The sequence below is a fragment of the Miniopterus natalensis genome, chromosome 9 (assembly GCF_054644295.1).
Source record: "Miniopterus natalensis isolate mMinNat1 chromosome 9, mMinNat1.hap1, whole genome shotgun sequence".
Classification (NCBI taxonomy): domain Eukaryota; kingdom Metazoa; phylum Chordata; class Mammalia; order Chiroptera; family Miniopteridae; genus Miniopterus; species Miniopterus natalensis.
Genome location: NC_142089.1, coordinates 58,546,707 through 58,563,071, shown reverse-complemented (window position 1 = coordinate 58,563,071; position 16,365 = coordinate 58,546,707). Strand labels below are relative to the sequence as shown.

The following is a 16,365-nucleotide window of genomic DNA, read 5'->3' as shown; positions in this document are numbered from 1 at the left end:
TCCATGTTGTTGCAAATGGCAGTGTTTCACCTTTTCTGATGGCTGAGTAGTGTTCCATTGTGTACATGCACCACATCTTCTTTACCCAGTCCTCTATCAAAGGACACTTTGGTTGTCTCCATGTCTTCGCCACTGTGAATAATGCTTCAATGAACATAGGGGTGCCTATATCTTTGTGAATACATGTTCTCAAATTTTTCCAATAGATACCCAGAAGGAGGATTGTTGGGTCATATGGTAGCTTCATTATTAATTTTTTGAGGAGCCTCCAGACTGCTTTCCATAGTGTCTGTACCGCTTTACATTCCCACCAGCAGTGAAGGAGGGTTCCTTTTTCTCCACATCTCCAACACTCGTTATTACCTGTCTTGTTGATAATAGCAATTCTAACAAGTGTGAGGTGGTCTCTCATTGTAGTTTTGATTTGCATTTCCCTTATAGCTAGTGAAGTTGAGCATCTTTTCCTATATCTGTTGACCATGACTTTAAATTACAGGAAACTGTTTTAGAAACTTGCCAATAGTATATGATATGAGTATGATTTGTTTTTAGATGTTTCAAATGAGTCACCTTGAAGTCACGGAGAGGCTACCATTTACCACATTTACTGTTCTGATTAATTTGTCCTCGGGCGAAGTACAAATCAGTAATAACTTAAAAGCTTGGAGGTTGCTATCAGTATTTTGGTGAGGTTATGCTAATTAATCACGGTGATTACTTATCACCTGTCATGAATTTACTCAGATCATTGTGTTTTCTTCTGTTATAATAATGTCATATGCAGTTATAATTTTCTTAATACATTTGCTTTAATATATGAATTAAAAATATCAAATTAGGATTTAGAAATTGGGCCCCTGCTGCAAGTTAATATGGTTGCATCTGTGACCGTTGAACATAGTTTCATAATATAGCCTTGAAAAAAAGTAGTATTTAACCTTTAAAACAGTCAAGATGATTGCCTTTTTTACGGCCTTCAAAATAATTTAACTTATACACAGAGAGAGAGGTTGGATATATCTTTATGTAGCATAATCTCCTTGCTACATTTTTTTATCTCTGAGTATAATTTAAAATATTTTTTAAATGTAAGCTTTACACTTGCACTTGAGACTAAGCAACCTGCATTGTGCCATGACCCTTCTAATACCACAAACCTTCTGTAATACTACTCACTGTGAAAAACCCACATCCTATGTATAACCTTAGATTTATTTTGAAATCTCTATGAAGAGAGCATAGAAAGATTACTAATTGTTTCTGTTATTTCCTTTAAGGGTGTGATGTCTATTTGTAAACTGTGTTTTAAGCTGTCAGGCTTAAAATGTCAAAGTATATTAAGTACTCATTTTCTATTTTAAACATTTTAAAATTTATTAACTAATTATTAGTTTCAGTTGAGAATTGGGTGATGTGTAAGACATCTGAAGAGCATTCAAGAAAGGAGAAAGCAATGGTACTTTCGGTAGCCAATACTTCTAATACTACTAGGCAGTACAATACTATTTAACAATTGCAAATTTAAACAATAAGCCACCATTTTTTCTCTTTTATTCCTGTTCTTGTTTTTATCATTTCCTTCCTCCTACTTTAGATTTATTTTGTGTTTTTTACATAACTTCTTAAGATAGATAATACATCCCATGTTTTTATTATTTAAAAACATTGGCAACTACTTATCAATAGGAGCATGCTTAAATGATAGTTAATCCATACTTGGAATAGTCTGTATTTTTAAGAAAGAATAAAGAAAGATCTGTAAGACATATTAAATAAGAAAAACAAATTTTAAACAGGATGTATGTCATAATTCCATTTGTCTGTGTTTGTAGTGTGTGTGTGTGTATATATATGTAAGTATTTAAATACATTGGAATGTCAGCTGTGATACCTGTCAGAACTGTTTACAGTATTTCCTCTGGGGAGAGTGCTTGGTGGGAAAGGGCTTGGTGCAAAGAGTATGGGTCAGGAGTTTTCTTTTAATCCTTACCCGAGGATATGTGGAGTTTTGGGGGGTTTTTAATTGATTTTTAGAGAGAGAGGAAATGAGAGAGAGAGAGAAAGCAATCATTTGCTTCCTGTGCATGCCCTCACCAGGAACTGAACCTACAACCTCCCAATGTACGGAATGATGTTCCAGCCAACTGAGCCACCCGGCCAGGGCAGGAGTTTACTTTCTATACTGTATGAATTTACATGATTACCATTGTAGTTTTTTAAAATGTACATACATTTGAATAATTTTTAAAATAAATATTACTAGAATGGAAATAAGATTTAGGAGTTCCAAATAATTATAGAAAATAGCAGCAAAGAAAAACTTGGTCAACCTAGCGAAAGCCACACTTCTCTGGCCTTCAAGTCCCTGAGTTGTCTGGCTTCTGCCTATTTCTCTGCATCATAAACAACATACCCCTTCACGTTATGCTTTAGCAACACCAACTGCCTTTTTGTTTCTTGAATGAAGATCATTCATTCCTACATTAAAGCTTTTTCTTTTTCTTACATTTGGAATACAATGCTTGTTGATCTTCCCAGTGCTGGTTCTTTCTCATCATTTATATCTTAACTTAAAAGTCACTAGTGCATGGAGATATTCGTGATTATTTTTGTAAAGCTGTTACTCTCTATTTCATCATCATGTTGTTTTTATTTTAATATCTTATCATGCCTGAAATTATCTTCACTTTAAAAATTAACTCATTTACTGCTGCATCTTATTTACTGCTTTTTACTGTGTCTTATTTACTGTTATATTATACCTTGTGCCCTGCCATGTAACAGGTGCTCAAAAAAAATTGCTGAATGAAATTTAAGGGACAGAAAACAACCATGTATAAGAGAGTGTGATATTCTATGCCATAAGAGCAGGTAGCAGGTTCTAAGTACTTTATATGTAAAGAATCATTTATTTAAGCAAATGCTGCTCCAGAGATAGATTGAAACTGATTCTATAATTTTCTACCCTAGCTAACAAAATAGTAAAAAATAGTTGTCATTGTTTTTTCTTAAGGCAAATACTTTCCCACTGAAAGCATCCTGAGAGGGAAGAAAACATAACTTAATGCAGTAAACTTTAAAAGTGACAGTTAAGGAAAAAAATAGACTATTCTACAGCAGAGAGGCCTACCGGGGCTTGGCTGCTAACCTCAGCTGTCTCTTCTCTCCTACCCCATTCACCAAGCTGTATAGATAAGTCAGCACAATCACCCAAGGATTTGTTTATATCTCAAATGTGGAAAGAAGGAAAGTGAGTGTGTAGTTTCCTGACTGAGGGTTGTAGAAACTTTTGGAAGGAACAAACCAGTGAAAGAGATTAGAAATTTTAACTAAAATGAAGGTTCTTGGGATAACACAGTGAATTTGGGAAATGATCTGAATTCTAAAACCCAGGTTTTTACATATCCCCCTCATATCTTGTTATACAAGATATTTAACAAAATTGCAAAAGAACATGTGGAGCCCTTATTTGGCCAGATTTTTCCTTTCCCTGTGCTATCCCTCAGGCTATAGAAAAGTGAGAACAAATTTAAGCTTGGAGGGAAAGAAAATAGATTTTAAATATGGTGGAAATAGCATTGATAAGTAACGCATTCATTAAAGCATTTGGAATATCTGGACAGTCACCTAGCCATGAGCACAAAGAGAAGAAATGGGAGCAGCTAGGTTTATATTATTAGAGCAGAGAAAGAGAAAGAAGTATCATTCAAAGAAATCCCAACCAAAAGGAAAGGTCATTCAAGGATGAGAGACATTAACTGCTTCATGCTATAAAACAAACATAAATTCAGTAAAATTAAGTTATCAAAAGATAAGATGATAAAAAATGTAATGAGGCAAGAAGGAATATTGTACCACTACAAAAACAAATTGCTAGTTGCATCATTGCTGAAACCACAAAAGAATAGTCTATTCAAAAGACAGTGCCAAAAGTGGATTAAAGGCATGGAAGAAAAACTTGAGATAAATGACTGCAGAGATTAAGAATATAAAACAAGTATTAACTCATATGTACAGATGACAGACAGATGATCTTACAATCAGGAAAATTGGTGTCCCGCAACAAATGGAAAGAAAGTATTCAAAAATATAAACAAAAGGAGCCCTGGTCAGTGTAGTTCAGTTGGTTGAGCATCGTCCTTTGCACCTAAAGGTTGCTGGTTCAATTCCCTGTCAGGGTGCAGGCCCAGGTTGCAAGTTTGATCCCCAGTCAGGGTGCATGCAGGAGGCAACAGATATATGTTCCTCTCACATCAATATTTCTCTCCCTTTCCCTTCCTCTCTCTCTCTAAAATAAGAAAAATCAATAAACAAAACGAGGTACCTGAAATTAAGGAAGGTTCAAATATTAAATTAAAAGAACATGCACCATCTCTTCTAGGAAAATTTGACACAGAATGCTCCATAAACTCTTAGAGCAAATTACCTACAAAGTTGTATGACTTGTCTTCCAGATTTCTCATAGCATATTCAGTGCCTAAGACCAGTGAAGCAATGGCTCTGCTGCACCCTGCAGTACAATAGCCACTAGTCACATGTAGTAATTTAAGCTGATTTAAATTAAACAAAATTTAAATTGGCTCCTCAATTACAGTAGCTCAATAGCCTCATATTATATGGTAGCTATTAACTCCATATGAGACAGTGCAGATAGAGAACATTTCCATTATCACAGGAAGTTCTCTTAGTGCTGGTCTACCAAAGCCTGACTTTGGGTGGCCCAAAAATATTATAGCCAAACAGGATGTCATTCAAATATATTGAAGAAACAGGGTTTGCATTTTCCACAGTGAAAAGACTGCTGGGATACTGTTCTCATGATCCTTTCTTTAAAAAACTACTGGATACTGAAATCCAGCTTAAAACAAGTCAAAATAAAGAAGAAGCGTGGATGCTATTTGAGAAGATGGGTAGTGAATATTGAATTAATTTAAATAGAAAAAGAACATGAATAACATTAAATAGGCAACACCATTTTTAGATAAATAATTCTAGCACGTATCCTGCTGTGATTTGTCTCATAAATATGGGACTAGGGGCAAAACCTGGCTTCTTCCCATGGCTTTTTCCTAGCTGGCCACTTGATCCTTGGTAAGTAAGCCAGCCGCTGAGTCTGTTTAATCCTCTAGTGCTATTGGAGCCAAGTAGTGCTTAGGTCAAGCTATCTATGAGGACAATGCACAAAAAATAAGATTTATTAGTTTATCAATCTAGAGAAAATCTTCCTAAGAGAGAAATAAGTGATGATAAGAATCCAAGGATGGAACTAGTAGGTCTAGACCATAATCATCATCAAGCTAGGAGAAGAAGATCTAGGGAACTAACAAGGTAGTAAAATGACAAAAAGGTGAAATGATGTTTATATAGATCTAGAAAGGGTTTTGGAACTAATCTTCAAAAGTCTTGGTATCCCAAGACAGCACTCCCCAAAGGTCTTGTCAGGTCTTAACTCAGCCTAGCGTGACAGTGTTTATCCTTAGTAAACGGGATATATTGCAATCTATCTTTTATTCCTGGGGAAAAAGTGAGGCAAAAGCTGCTTTACACTGGACAAGAGCACCTATTTGGAGTTTAACTTTGTGATACTGAAAAACAGAACAAAACAAAACAGCACTCTTCGATAGCTGAGTGGGCAATGTGAAAAACAAAAAACAAAGCCAAGAAACAAAAGTGGAGATGAGTCTTTCACTGAGTTGATAACTCCATGATATGGAATATGAAGATATTAAAATATGACAGTTGCACGATCCAGAAGGTGAATCATATTTTCTTGAGCTAGTTTGCTAGCTGTGAGCACCGTGTCTATGAGCAAGATGAAGCGTACTGAGTGGCTGTTTGATGCTTGCTTTTGTAAGTGCTCTCTTTCTTAGCTTTTTCTTTGTGACTTACCCATGCTTTTCCCAGAATTTAAAGTCACCTGCCTACTTTTTAGAATATTTTTTTGAAGAGACAAATAACAAGCTAAAAGGCTCTTGCGTATGTTTAAAGTGATGTCAAATATGGAGAGTTCTTTGGACCTCATAGTTAAACCTGTAAGCTAGTCTCCTAACGAGAGGCAAAAGTGTCTCGGTCTACACTTACTCCCTTGATCCATCCATTATATATACATTAAATTAGTTTTACTTCACTGCCTGTTTGGTTTGAAAAAGGGAATAAAAACAGTGCTTTACTTGGAGTTTTGTTGGAATGGGAAATTTTTCTATTTTAACTTGTAAAATGCACAATTTTTAGACTTGACTCTTCAAAAATATTAACAGTGTCATAAAAAAAGGCAGAGGAACTATTGTAGGTTAGAAGAGGCTAAAGAGATATAACCACCAAATGTAACCACAACCTCGGTTGGATTCTGGACAGTAATAAACATTTGGGGCCCTTTTAGGGAAATTTGAATAGGAACTACATGTTCAAGGAACATACTATGGAATTACTATTAATTTAGGTGTTATAATGGCATTGGATTGTGTAACACATTTCCTTATTCTTAGGAGATGTATACTGAAATACAGAGTAGTGAAATGCCTTATATCTACATTTTACATTCAAATGGTTCAGAAGATATACATAAATAGAAAGAATGAAAGCAAAGGTGGCAAAATAGTAACTGGTGAAAATAGCTGAAGGGCAGATGGGTATTGTACTATTATTTTAGATCTTCTGTAAATTTGAAAATTTTGAAAACAAAGTCTAGAGAAAAATTTTGTAAGACGTAAATAATATACAAGATGCTTTTATATTTGCCTCCTGACCTAGGGTGCTTGCTACTACCTCATCTGTGTATTTAGTACATTAACTAGGCGTTAACTGGTTAAATTCTCTAAAATAACACACAAAAACTTCTAAGAAAATTATCTAGTAACAGAGTATTAAAAAGCCTATGGCTTGTAAAAATGGCTTTTAAAATCTGCTATCTTCCTGTCTAAGGAAGTGTCCTTCCTGTGGCAAGATAGGGTGAGTTATAACCAGCATTAAAAACATAGATAAAGAAACAAATAAACAAGAATGGATTCCTAGGCATGCTTATGACAATATCTGTTTAAAAATGAGGGTGACTACATTCGCGGGTTTAAACAAACCTGGCCCCTCCCTCCTCTTCTCTCACCTCCACAGTATTTTTTAGGATTATAAACTACTAAACCCCACTTTTCTCCCAAGCACTTGTTCAAAGCAGCTTAACAAAGTATTCATCTCAAAACATGCTGCTTAGAGCTATTGAGAAAACATTTCACATTTTCTCTTCATTCTTCTAGCTCGAGGAACCACCACATGTAATCTTTCAACTTTTCTAAATAGTACATTAGAGTACAGGAGATGTAGTGGAAGAGATCTCTGATTAAAATGTCCACTTTCTACTGTGGCCATTTACACACTGCACAAATACAGTCACTTTTTTCCCCTGCTGACTATGGCATTTACTGATTTTTTCAATCAACTGTAACAGAACATGTGGCACATCCTGGGCTCATTCCATCTCTACCTCATCCTTCCTCTGATTGCACCTCCCATGGGTGCGGGGAGGAGCAGGTGAGTGTGTATGCCCGAAGTCAGTACTAAACAGTGCAGAGAGGCAAACACCAGAACCACTGCTCTTAGTAAAATATTCCTCTCCACACATTTACTGTTATGTTAAAGAACATAGAGTTTTGATTATATCAACCCATTACCTAATAAAAAGCTTAGAGAGTTGGACTTCATATTTCCCTTACTCGTTGCCATATCTCCTCACGAATATTGATGCTTTTGAATCATTTTGGTGGTCTCCAAGTACTTGGTTTTTCTTCATTCTTTAGAACAGTTGTCTTAGTTTTCAGTCATAGGGGTCAACTGTGTGGAATTTTCTCAGATCCTAAACATTTTGTTTAGTTCCTCATCATATATTATTAGACTTTGAAATAATATTTTTTGTTTGAGAGGTAGGTTAACCAAGAAAGGGATTTGAGTTCAAAATTGAACCAACCTCTGTAGACAGGGAACTGACCAGCTGAAACTAACAGAAATAATGTGAAGTGAAACTGATAGCAGAATTGAAAGAAATTAATTTAAGAACCCTTGACAGTTTTCCTCTATTTTTGTTTTTAAATATATTCTTTCTGGGAATGTAGAGACTATTTGTAAATAAGGTTATGAGTCTTGGTCACTTACCACATTTACCATTGTGGTGGTAGTTAAAGAAATATTTCTCTCTTTTTTATATGTAAAATTCTACTAAGTAATTTTTATAATGAATGCAAACTCATAAAATGTTTGAGATCCTTAAGAAATAGGATTAAAAGTAATCTATAATTGGCACATAAATAGAATTTTGAGTTTGTGTTAAAAAAATAGTTGATGGTTAATTTTCAAAGGTGGTTCAAACCAGGGCTCTTCAAGTGTAGGTCTATAGACTGGCTACATAATAATCACCACTTGTGTGGCTTTCAGAGTGTACTGATTTTCAAGCCCCATTCCCAGATATTTAGAATTTGGTAGGTCAGAAATGGTTTTTAATCTATATGTTTACAAAGCTCCCAAAGTGGTTTTTCTTCATAATCATCTTTGGGAACTACTGTTTTAGGCATTTCTTAAATTATATTGTTTATATTTTTGTATTCATTTACTAAGCTATATTTTAAAACTACTTTAAAGTAGGATGTTTTTGCAGATAACAGAAAACCCAATTCTGAATTTATTTATGTCTTATTAATAATAAAAGGGATTTATTGGCTCATATACCTAAAAAGTTCAAAAGCAGGATGTGCTTCGGGAAATTTGATGTGGGCTCCAACTTATTGCGTTGAACCATGGTTCTCAAGGCTCTGCCCTTATTATTTTCTCCTCAGGTGATTTTCCTTATTGTGTTAAAATGGCTAACAGGTGAGCTTTATACCCATGTGTCATAATGTTCAGAATAAGAAACTGCACCCCATAATTTCCAGCAAAAGATTTTGAAAAGCACACTATTTGTGCAGCCGCTAAATCAATCACTGTGCAACACAGGTGTGATTATCCTGTTTGGTTTAAACCCTACCAATCAGGGCCTACAAATGGGGTTAAGGATGTGGGTAATTCCAATCCTAACGCCACTACATAATGAGGGAGAGAGAATAGATCTTGAGGTAAAAAACCATAAAATCTACAAAATATTAGAGATTACTATATGTAACTCAGCTCTCTGTAAAATTATATTCTATGTTAATGAGATACTAATTTATATGATTTTATCACATTACTTTTTAGTTTCTTACGTTTCCAGTAAAATGTGAAGAAAGTAGTATCTATTCCTAGAGCAAAAGGTAGATTTTAAATGAAGAATCACTAACCTTTGTGGGATATACATCTTTTCACATATGTAAATGAAGTACCATGTGGACCAAGTGGTCATTTTTTTAGCAGATGGGAAGGAGAGACAATGAATTGTTTTGTTTTGTTTTGCTTTATCCTCACGAGAGGATATTTTTTCCATTGCTTTTCAGAGACAGTGGAAGGGAGAGAGAGGGAGAGAGAAACATCAATGTGAGTCATATTGATTGATTGCCTCCTGCACCTGCCCTGACTGGGGCTGGGTATTGAGCCTGTAACCGAGGTATGTGACCTTGACTGGAATCAAACCCGGGACCCTTCAGTCCATAGACTGACACTCTTAACCACTGAGCCAAACCAGCTGGGGCTGAATTGTTTTTATTGATGACTTCTTTCTCCCAGTATTTTACTATGAAAAATTTCAAACATATAGCAGTTGAAAGAATTGGACAGCAAACACCATAAACTTTCCACCTCCATTCTAAAATTCATATTTTGATGTGTTTTATCTTTTACTTCATCAGAAACTCACCTTATTTTTCTAACTACATTAGTTTTTGATGCATTTCAGAGTAAGTTAAACTTGTTATACTTTACCCCTCGTCACTTAAACCTGCGTATTATTACTAACTAGAGTTGTGGATCACCTTTTGATTAATGCAAGGCTTATATACAAAGCTCTATAGTTTAAGGCTTTAATATGAATTAGATTATTATAGATACTATACTGGTAGTTGCTAAAATATTCAAAGATAGATCTAAGAATGAAATGTACATTTAAACCTTTTTCGAATGTTACTGTATGCCCTCTTAATATAAAGTTTCTTTTATTGTGTGCCAAAAGGGCGTATTTAAGGTCTGTTCAGTGAAATTACAGAATACCAAAATTGTTGATGTGTTGGAGCTCTTTAAATTTGTTACTTACCTAATAGTTTTGTTTAGGAAACCGGTTAACTGTAGCAATCTATTGTTATCAGCTAGACAAAAAAAAAACACACCAAAAAAAACCCTCAAGAAAATGGAGGTTCTGGGTAAATTTATTAGTGTAGCTGACATTTTCCCACCTGCTTATCAGAAAGAACATGTGGACATTGCTTGAAAATAGAAAGCTTAAAAATACTTGCAAAAAAATCTTAAATATTAGATAATTGAATGAATTGTCTCACAAGTGAAATTACTTGATATCCACTTCTTAGAATATAATAGTTAATTATACTTGGGGGTATGCAAATATATAATTATTCAGTTTTTACATTTAAAGAGGATTCTTAAAAGACCTTGAATTTACATACTTAAATGAGAGCCCATTTGTAGAACATAAAAATCCCAGACTTTTACCATTTTAATTTATTAAGTAGCATTTAGAACATCTCTCACTTTTCACTTCTGTTTTTTAAGTAGCAGCTATATTCCATTTAAGGGGACTGTTGAATCAGAATACTCCATGCAGAGCTTTCCAACCAGTGTGTCCGTCACACTGATATGCTGCTAACCTGTGACAAGTGTGCTGGGATGGTGATTGTCTTGTCCTGGGGTCACCCTTCCTCTTTCCTCACTGTAGCCAGTGTACCTCACAAGTTATTTATGGGGCACACCTCTGTGTGTGTGTGTGTGTGTGTGTGTGCGCGCGCATCATAGTCTGACTTTTTGTATGTAAAAGTTTTGCAGAAGAAACCAAATATTAAGCTTTGTAAAGTTAAATTTAAATCTTAAAAGAACAATTATATATAATTGGAGTTAATCAAATATATGAAGTTTTTCTCTTTGAAATTCTGCCTTTTTTCTACAATTAATGGAAATTCAAGGAACATCTGGGGGTTTTTAGTCATAAAATCTAAGAGGGCTTCTTTGATTTCCACAAGTATCTTTCAGGAGCCTTTTGTTTTTTTTTTAAAGTTAAAAACACTCCATTTTTTAATGTATAACTTCTTAACTGCCTCATTTTTTATTAAATGCTGCCTTTCCTCCAAAGAAATCAAGGTGCTATAAAAAAGTTTTTAGCTAAACCTTACTAAGGCCTACCTCTGGAGGAAACAGCTCTTTGGAGTTACTTGTTTGCTTTTTATAAAAATAAATTTAATGGTTCCTATCTTGACAAATTTTTTTCATGCAAGTTTCCCTACAGGAAAGAATTGGTATTAATAATTGTTACTACTCATTCTATATCCTTTAAACATGAAGTATTTCTTCATTCTTGAACTTCTATCTTACAGTGTTAGAGCTTACTTGGGCTTTGTCATTTTATTTGTCCTGAAATTTTTATTGTATCCCACCTGATATTACTGCTATAGGATGTCCAAAATCTTTAAGTACTTTGCCTTCATTGAGGACCAGATTTAAAGGCACCTTTCTCACCCTAGCCACTTTTGCTCAGTGGTTAGAGCATTGGTCTGCGGACTGAAGGGTCCCAGGTTTGATTTTGGCCAAGGGCATGTACCTGGGTTACAGACTCAATCCCTAGCCCCATGGGAGGCAACCAGTTGATGTGTCTAACATCAGTGCTTCTCTCCCTCCCTCTCTTTCTCTCTACCTCCCTCCCCCTTTCCACTCTCTCTGAAAAGCAATGGAAAAAATATCCTCAGGTGAGGATTAAAAATAAACAAATAAAATAAAAGTACCTTTCTCCAAGTCTGATTTTAAACCACAAACATCTAGCCTTTCCATCTCATCCTGAAGGCTTTCTTCCTACTAGTGTATTACACTTTCTGTTTAATCATCCATTTCAAGGGAATTAATATGATGTGATACTAAAATTAAAAACCATCAAAAAGGACAGCTGAACACATATATCCAAGTGAGTAATTTCTCATCAAATTATTCTCCTTTGGAAGTATATCCATTCATCTACTCAGTTGCTGCTGACATTTCTCATACGACATATAGTACTTGGAAAATACCTTTTATAAAAATCATAGCTTTATTTATTTTACACCAATGAATAGTCTCCCTCCATATATTATTTTTCTCTTTCTTATATTCTTTTCACTTTACTCAATCACTACTTATTCCCTTCTACTTCACCTCATCCTTTCCCACTTTGGGATTTACAGGATTGAGATGGAGTGAGTCTGTAACAAAGGAAGATCTTAGGATGAGATACAGACTGAATTTGGAACCTCACAGACTGAATTTGGGGAACCTCAATAGAGAATGTCTGATGAGTGCTCAGAATATTTTAGCTATTATGGTTGCAAATGACAGAAACCCATACGCAAACTGGTTCAAATAATAAAGTGACTTTAAATGGGGGGGGGGGAAACAGGTAGGAAAGGCTTCTGAGATAATTTAATTAGGACTCTGACTTGGTATCTGCTCTTCTGTTGGTTCTGCACAACAAACTAATATTTTAATTAAAGTTTCAAAATACATTTTTTTCCTTAAACAAGGGCTTATGGCTAAAATTCATTGGTATCTTTGGTATATATATTTAAGAAGCTTAGCATATTTGGAGTATAGTAATTGTTAAATTACATCTTTGCTTAGGTGATTTATATGTGATATTCATGTGTTTAAATATATAAGAAAAGTTTGAGAGCCTGTAGAAACTATAGTTGTTTTTTTACAGCTATACAGATATTAATTAAATCAAACTGCTTCAGCAGGCCATATCCAATAAAAGGTTTTTAATGCAGGGTGCCAAAAAAGAACAAGAATGCAATAAGGGGAGAGACTGTAGCGGCAGTTGTCAACTGGTGTGCTGTAAGAATTTTAAAACATGCAGTACCAGACTATTTAGTCAGGGGCACTGATCTCTTTTCCCTTAGATGTCAAGTAAAAAAATGACAACAACCAACACAACAATAGCTGTCAGTGTGAATGAATCAAAATTATACCTTTTTTTAAATGTCAAATTGGCAAAAAATACATTTTTTGGTGTACTGCAGAATTTTAGTAATTAATTTATGTATGCCATGAGATGACAAAGGTTGAAAATTGCTAGCTTGGAGGACTAACTTGATATAAGGACTTGAGGAATAGACAGGGTACATACAAATTCAATCAAGGTGGCAAGGACAATTAGTGCAGAAGAGCAGTCGTGTTGGAATGGTGCCCTGACTATAGAGGAGATACCCATTCTGCTGGAGCAGTTCTAGTTAGTTCCTCTTTCTGCCAAGGATGTTAGGGAGGGTGGGTAAGAAAAAAGCAGAGGGTAAATAGACTTGGCTGCAGTGAGAGAACCAAACCAGTGATGTCCAAGGTCCCTTCTTACTGTGAGTGGAAAAATAGCAGTAGGTATCGCCACACTGGAAAATGTTCTTTACTGCGACCCAGTACTCTCATGGTAATTGTACAGGACCTAAGGCACATTTTAAAACTTACTTTAAAAAAACAAAACAAAACAAACAACCTATATATATTTAAGTAGCACTAAGATAACTTTTACAGGACTTTCAAAGCTCTCCCAAATCAAAATGTATCTTGCTGCTCTACACATACTGATATTGAAAGATCTTCAAGTTGTATTCTTGAGAGATAATAGCAAATGTAAAACAGTGTGTACAGTATCTATAGTATGAATAAAAGTATGTGTGTACTACACTAAAAAACTGGTAACAGTAGTTGTCTCCGTGGAAGGAAATGAGTGGTTGGTGACTGTTAAAAGTAACTCAGTACTTTTCTGGTTTCAGGAGTTACTGAGTAGTTTAAGTAGAAGTCTCTGGATCAGAGCTTCTTAACATTTTAAGCATCACATATGACTTGCTAATTACAAATAATCTTAGATATCAAAAACAATTCTATTTTCACTCTCTAGAAAGCCCTTTATCTTAAAAGTTCACATTTGTTTTCAGGTAATATAAGAAAAAAACAGCTCCTTCCCTTCCTAGCCCATATCCCCGAAAAATGGTTCCTACGTGGTCTGGAACTAGCTCTTCGGAGTGGAGCACCTGTAAGCAGCCACATCTGGCACTCCCAGCACGCATGCCTGAGCTAATTGAACAGCAGCGACCCAGGGCTGTTCTCCCCTTTTAAGAGTGGTTTGAAGAGCCTTTTTCCTCCCCTTCTCTGTTCCCTAAGCAAAAGCAGATTCCCAGGGCAGCTGTAGGAGGCTCACTACCTTCTCCACTAACCATTGACTGACTCTCTTATAGACAGAAAATCATTTGCCCTCAAAATGACTAGATGAAGGGCTTTGAAATTCTAGGGTAATTTTTTTCTCTACTAGATCCAATTAACTATTGATTTGTAAGGGTCTCTCAAAGGTACATTTTGTAAATTGTATTTATTGTAAACAGTTCCATTAAGTACTGTTTAGAAATATTCAGTAAGGTTTACTATGCATTATTTTTCAGAGATAGTTAGAGAATAGATTTTTTCAGAATTTAGCCGATTAAAGGATATGCTGTTATGCTGTCCTATATTTTCAAATATTTGAGTACATGCTGTGAAAATAGTCTTTTGTTTTTGCTTTGTGTTGTCGCAAAACAGAAAGAAGAAGGAAAGCTTCAAGGACAGCTTAACAAGTCTGATTCTAACCAGTATATTAGGGAACTGAAAGATCAGATAGCAGAGCTGAATCATGAGGTAAGTGATAAATTTTGATCTTCACATATTTCTTTCTTCCTTCCTCTGTATTGTAACAACACTTTATTACCGGTTATGACTGGCTGAATCTTTCATGACAAGTGTTTTCTGTAAATTCTTGATTATAATTCTATTTTAGAAGATTGTCTTCTTTATAACAAGACTTTTTCTGTTCGAATATTGAAGATTTATTTTCCTTAAACCTCTTTAATCATGATCTAAATAGTCAATTAGTATTTGTATGACAAATATTTTATTTTTTATTATGATCTAAGATCCCTTGATAGTTTGCCTAAGTGTCAGAGTGACTTCAGTTAAGCTAAAAACTTTTTATACCACTAAATTGGTGGTATTTACCGTTGTGGATAGAGGGAAGTCATTTTACTCGTCTCTTCTTTTTCCCTGCCTGGTGGTATTACTGAGATTGCAAAAAAGGATACTTGCCTAATATCAGTTAACAGATTTCTTAGTATCTGAACACTTTTAAACTGGCACTACCTTGAATCTGTGAGATTCGACTCATGAAATTCAGATAGTTTTACTGGGGTACTATGTTAAATAATTTAAGTTATTTAAGCTAATATGTTTTTATTAGAGAAATACTTTCTGTTAATATGAGTCTAGGTCAATTTCCTTGTCCTCTGTTATTTTCTCATGATAAATATCTTTCTGAACACGAATAGAAAAGCATGTTTCTCATCTTACTGTGAATTATCTGTACAGTAATATTTATTCACAGTGACGATTTTTGAATGGGTAACATAAACCTCTTTGTTAAGAAGAAAAATTTATTTTGGCCACTAAGTTAATTTATACTTCAAAGGGAAAAGTTTGGACATTACCCTTTCCTGATATTACACTCTTCAGTTAAAGTCTGAGTGTTTTGAGTAATACCTCTTGGACGTCATCAATCTAAGTAAATTCTAAATGAAGAAACAAAGCATTAACAAACTGATAAATCTTAGATGTGGTTTAATTTAATTTGTCCTAAAATTTGGAGGGTCATTCCTGTAAATATTGATTTTCAGCCATGATAACATTTGAGGGATTCAGTATTATGTACAATTTTTACTTATTTTTTTATAATCTCTTCTGATCTTACAGCCAAGTATGAAAAAATAAGTTGCAAATAAGCATGTTCTAGAAATCCTTATTCTTTTGAGAACCCAAGCATTATTCCTTGCATTCAAAAGGTTTTCTCAAAGAAATTATGACTAAAATAAAACAATCTCCCATTTATAATTTTGACTTCAAGTGATAAGGAAGCTTTCATGTTGCTGAATTAATAAAATCATATGTGAATTTACTTTATTTCTAAGACTAGCCTAAAAATCGGTCAGCAAATATTAAATTTGCCTGTCATGTACCTTGGCTAAAACTGATGGTATTTTCCTCATTGGGACAGGCAGAAAATAGTTCAGAGGAAGTTTAACATCGGTTTTCATGTGTGGCCTGTGAAAGCAATCTTTTATGTTATACAAATGTGCAAAGAAAATTAATCAACAGGGTAGAATTTTCTACTGTTAAAGAGCTAGATTGTTCAAATAAAAGCTAAAACAGTTTGTG

The 16,365-nt window shown here is 34.6% G+C and overlaps 1 protein-coding gene across 3 annotated transcripts in view; it reads left to right on the top strand.

The window, feature by feature from the left end:
• The window catches only part of EVI5 (ecotropic viral integration site 5), a 167,135-nt gene that overhangs the window by 128,441 nt on the left and 22,329 nt on the right, over window positions 1–16,365 (top strand). For 2 of the 3 annotated variants that reach the window (XM_087820590.1, XM_087820588.1), the window contains one exon: window positions 14,704–14,799. The exons of the other annotated variant lie outside the window; for it this stretch is intronic. In XM_087820590.1, coding sequence (XP_087676716.1) covers window positions 14,704–14,799 — 96 coding nt within the window. The remainder of the gene's footprint in view (window positions 1–14,703; window positions 14,800–16,365) is intronic. 3 annotated transcript variants of the gene reach the window in all.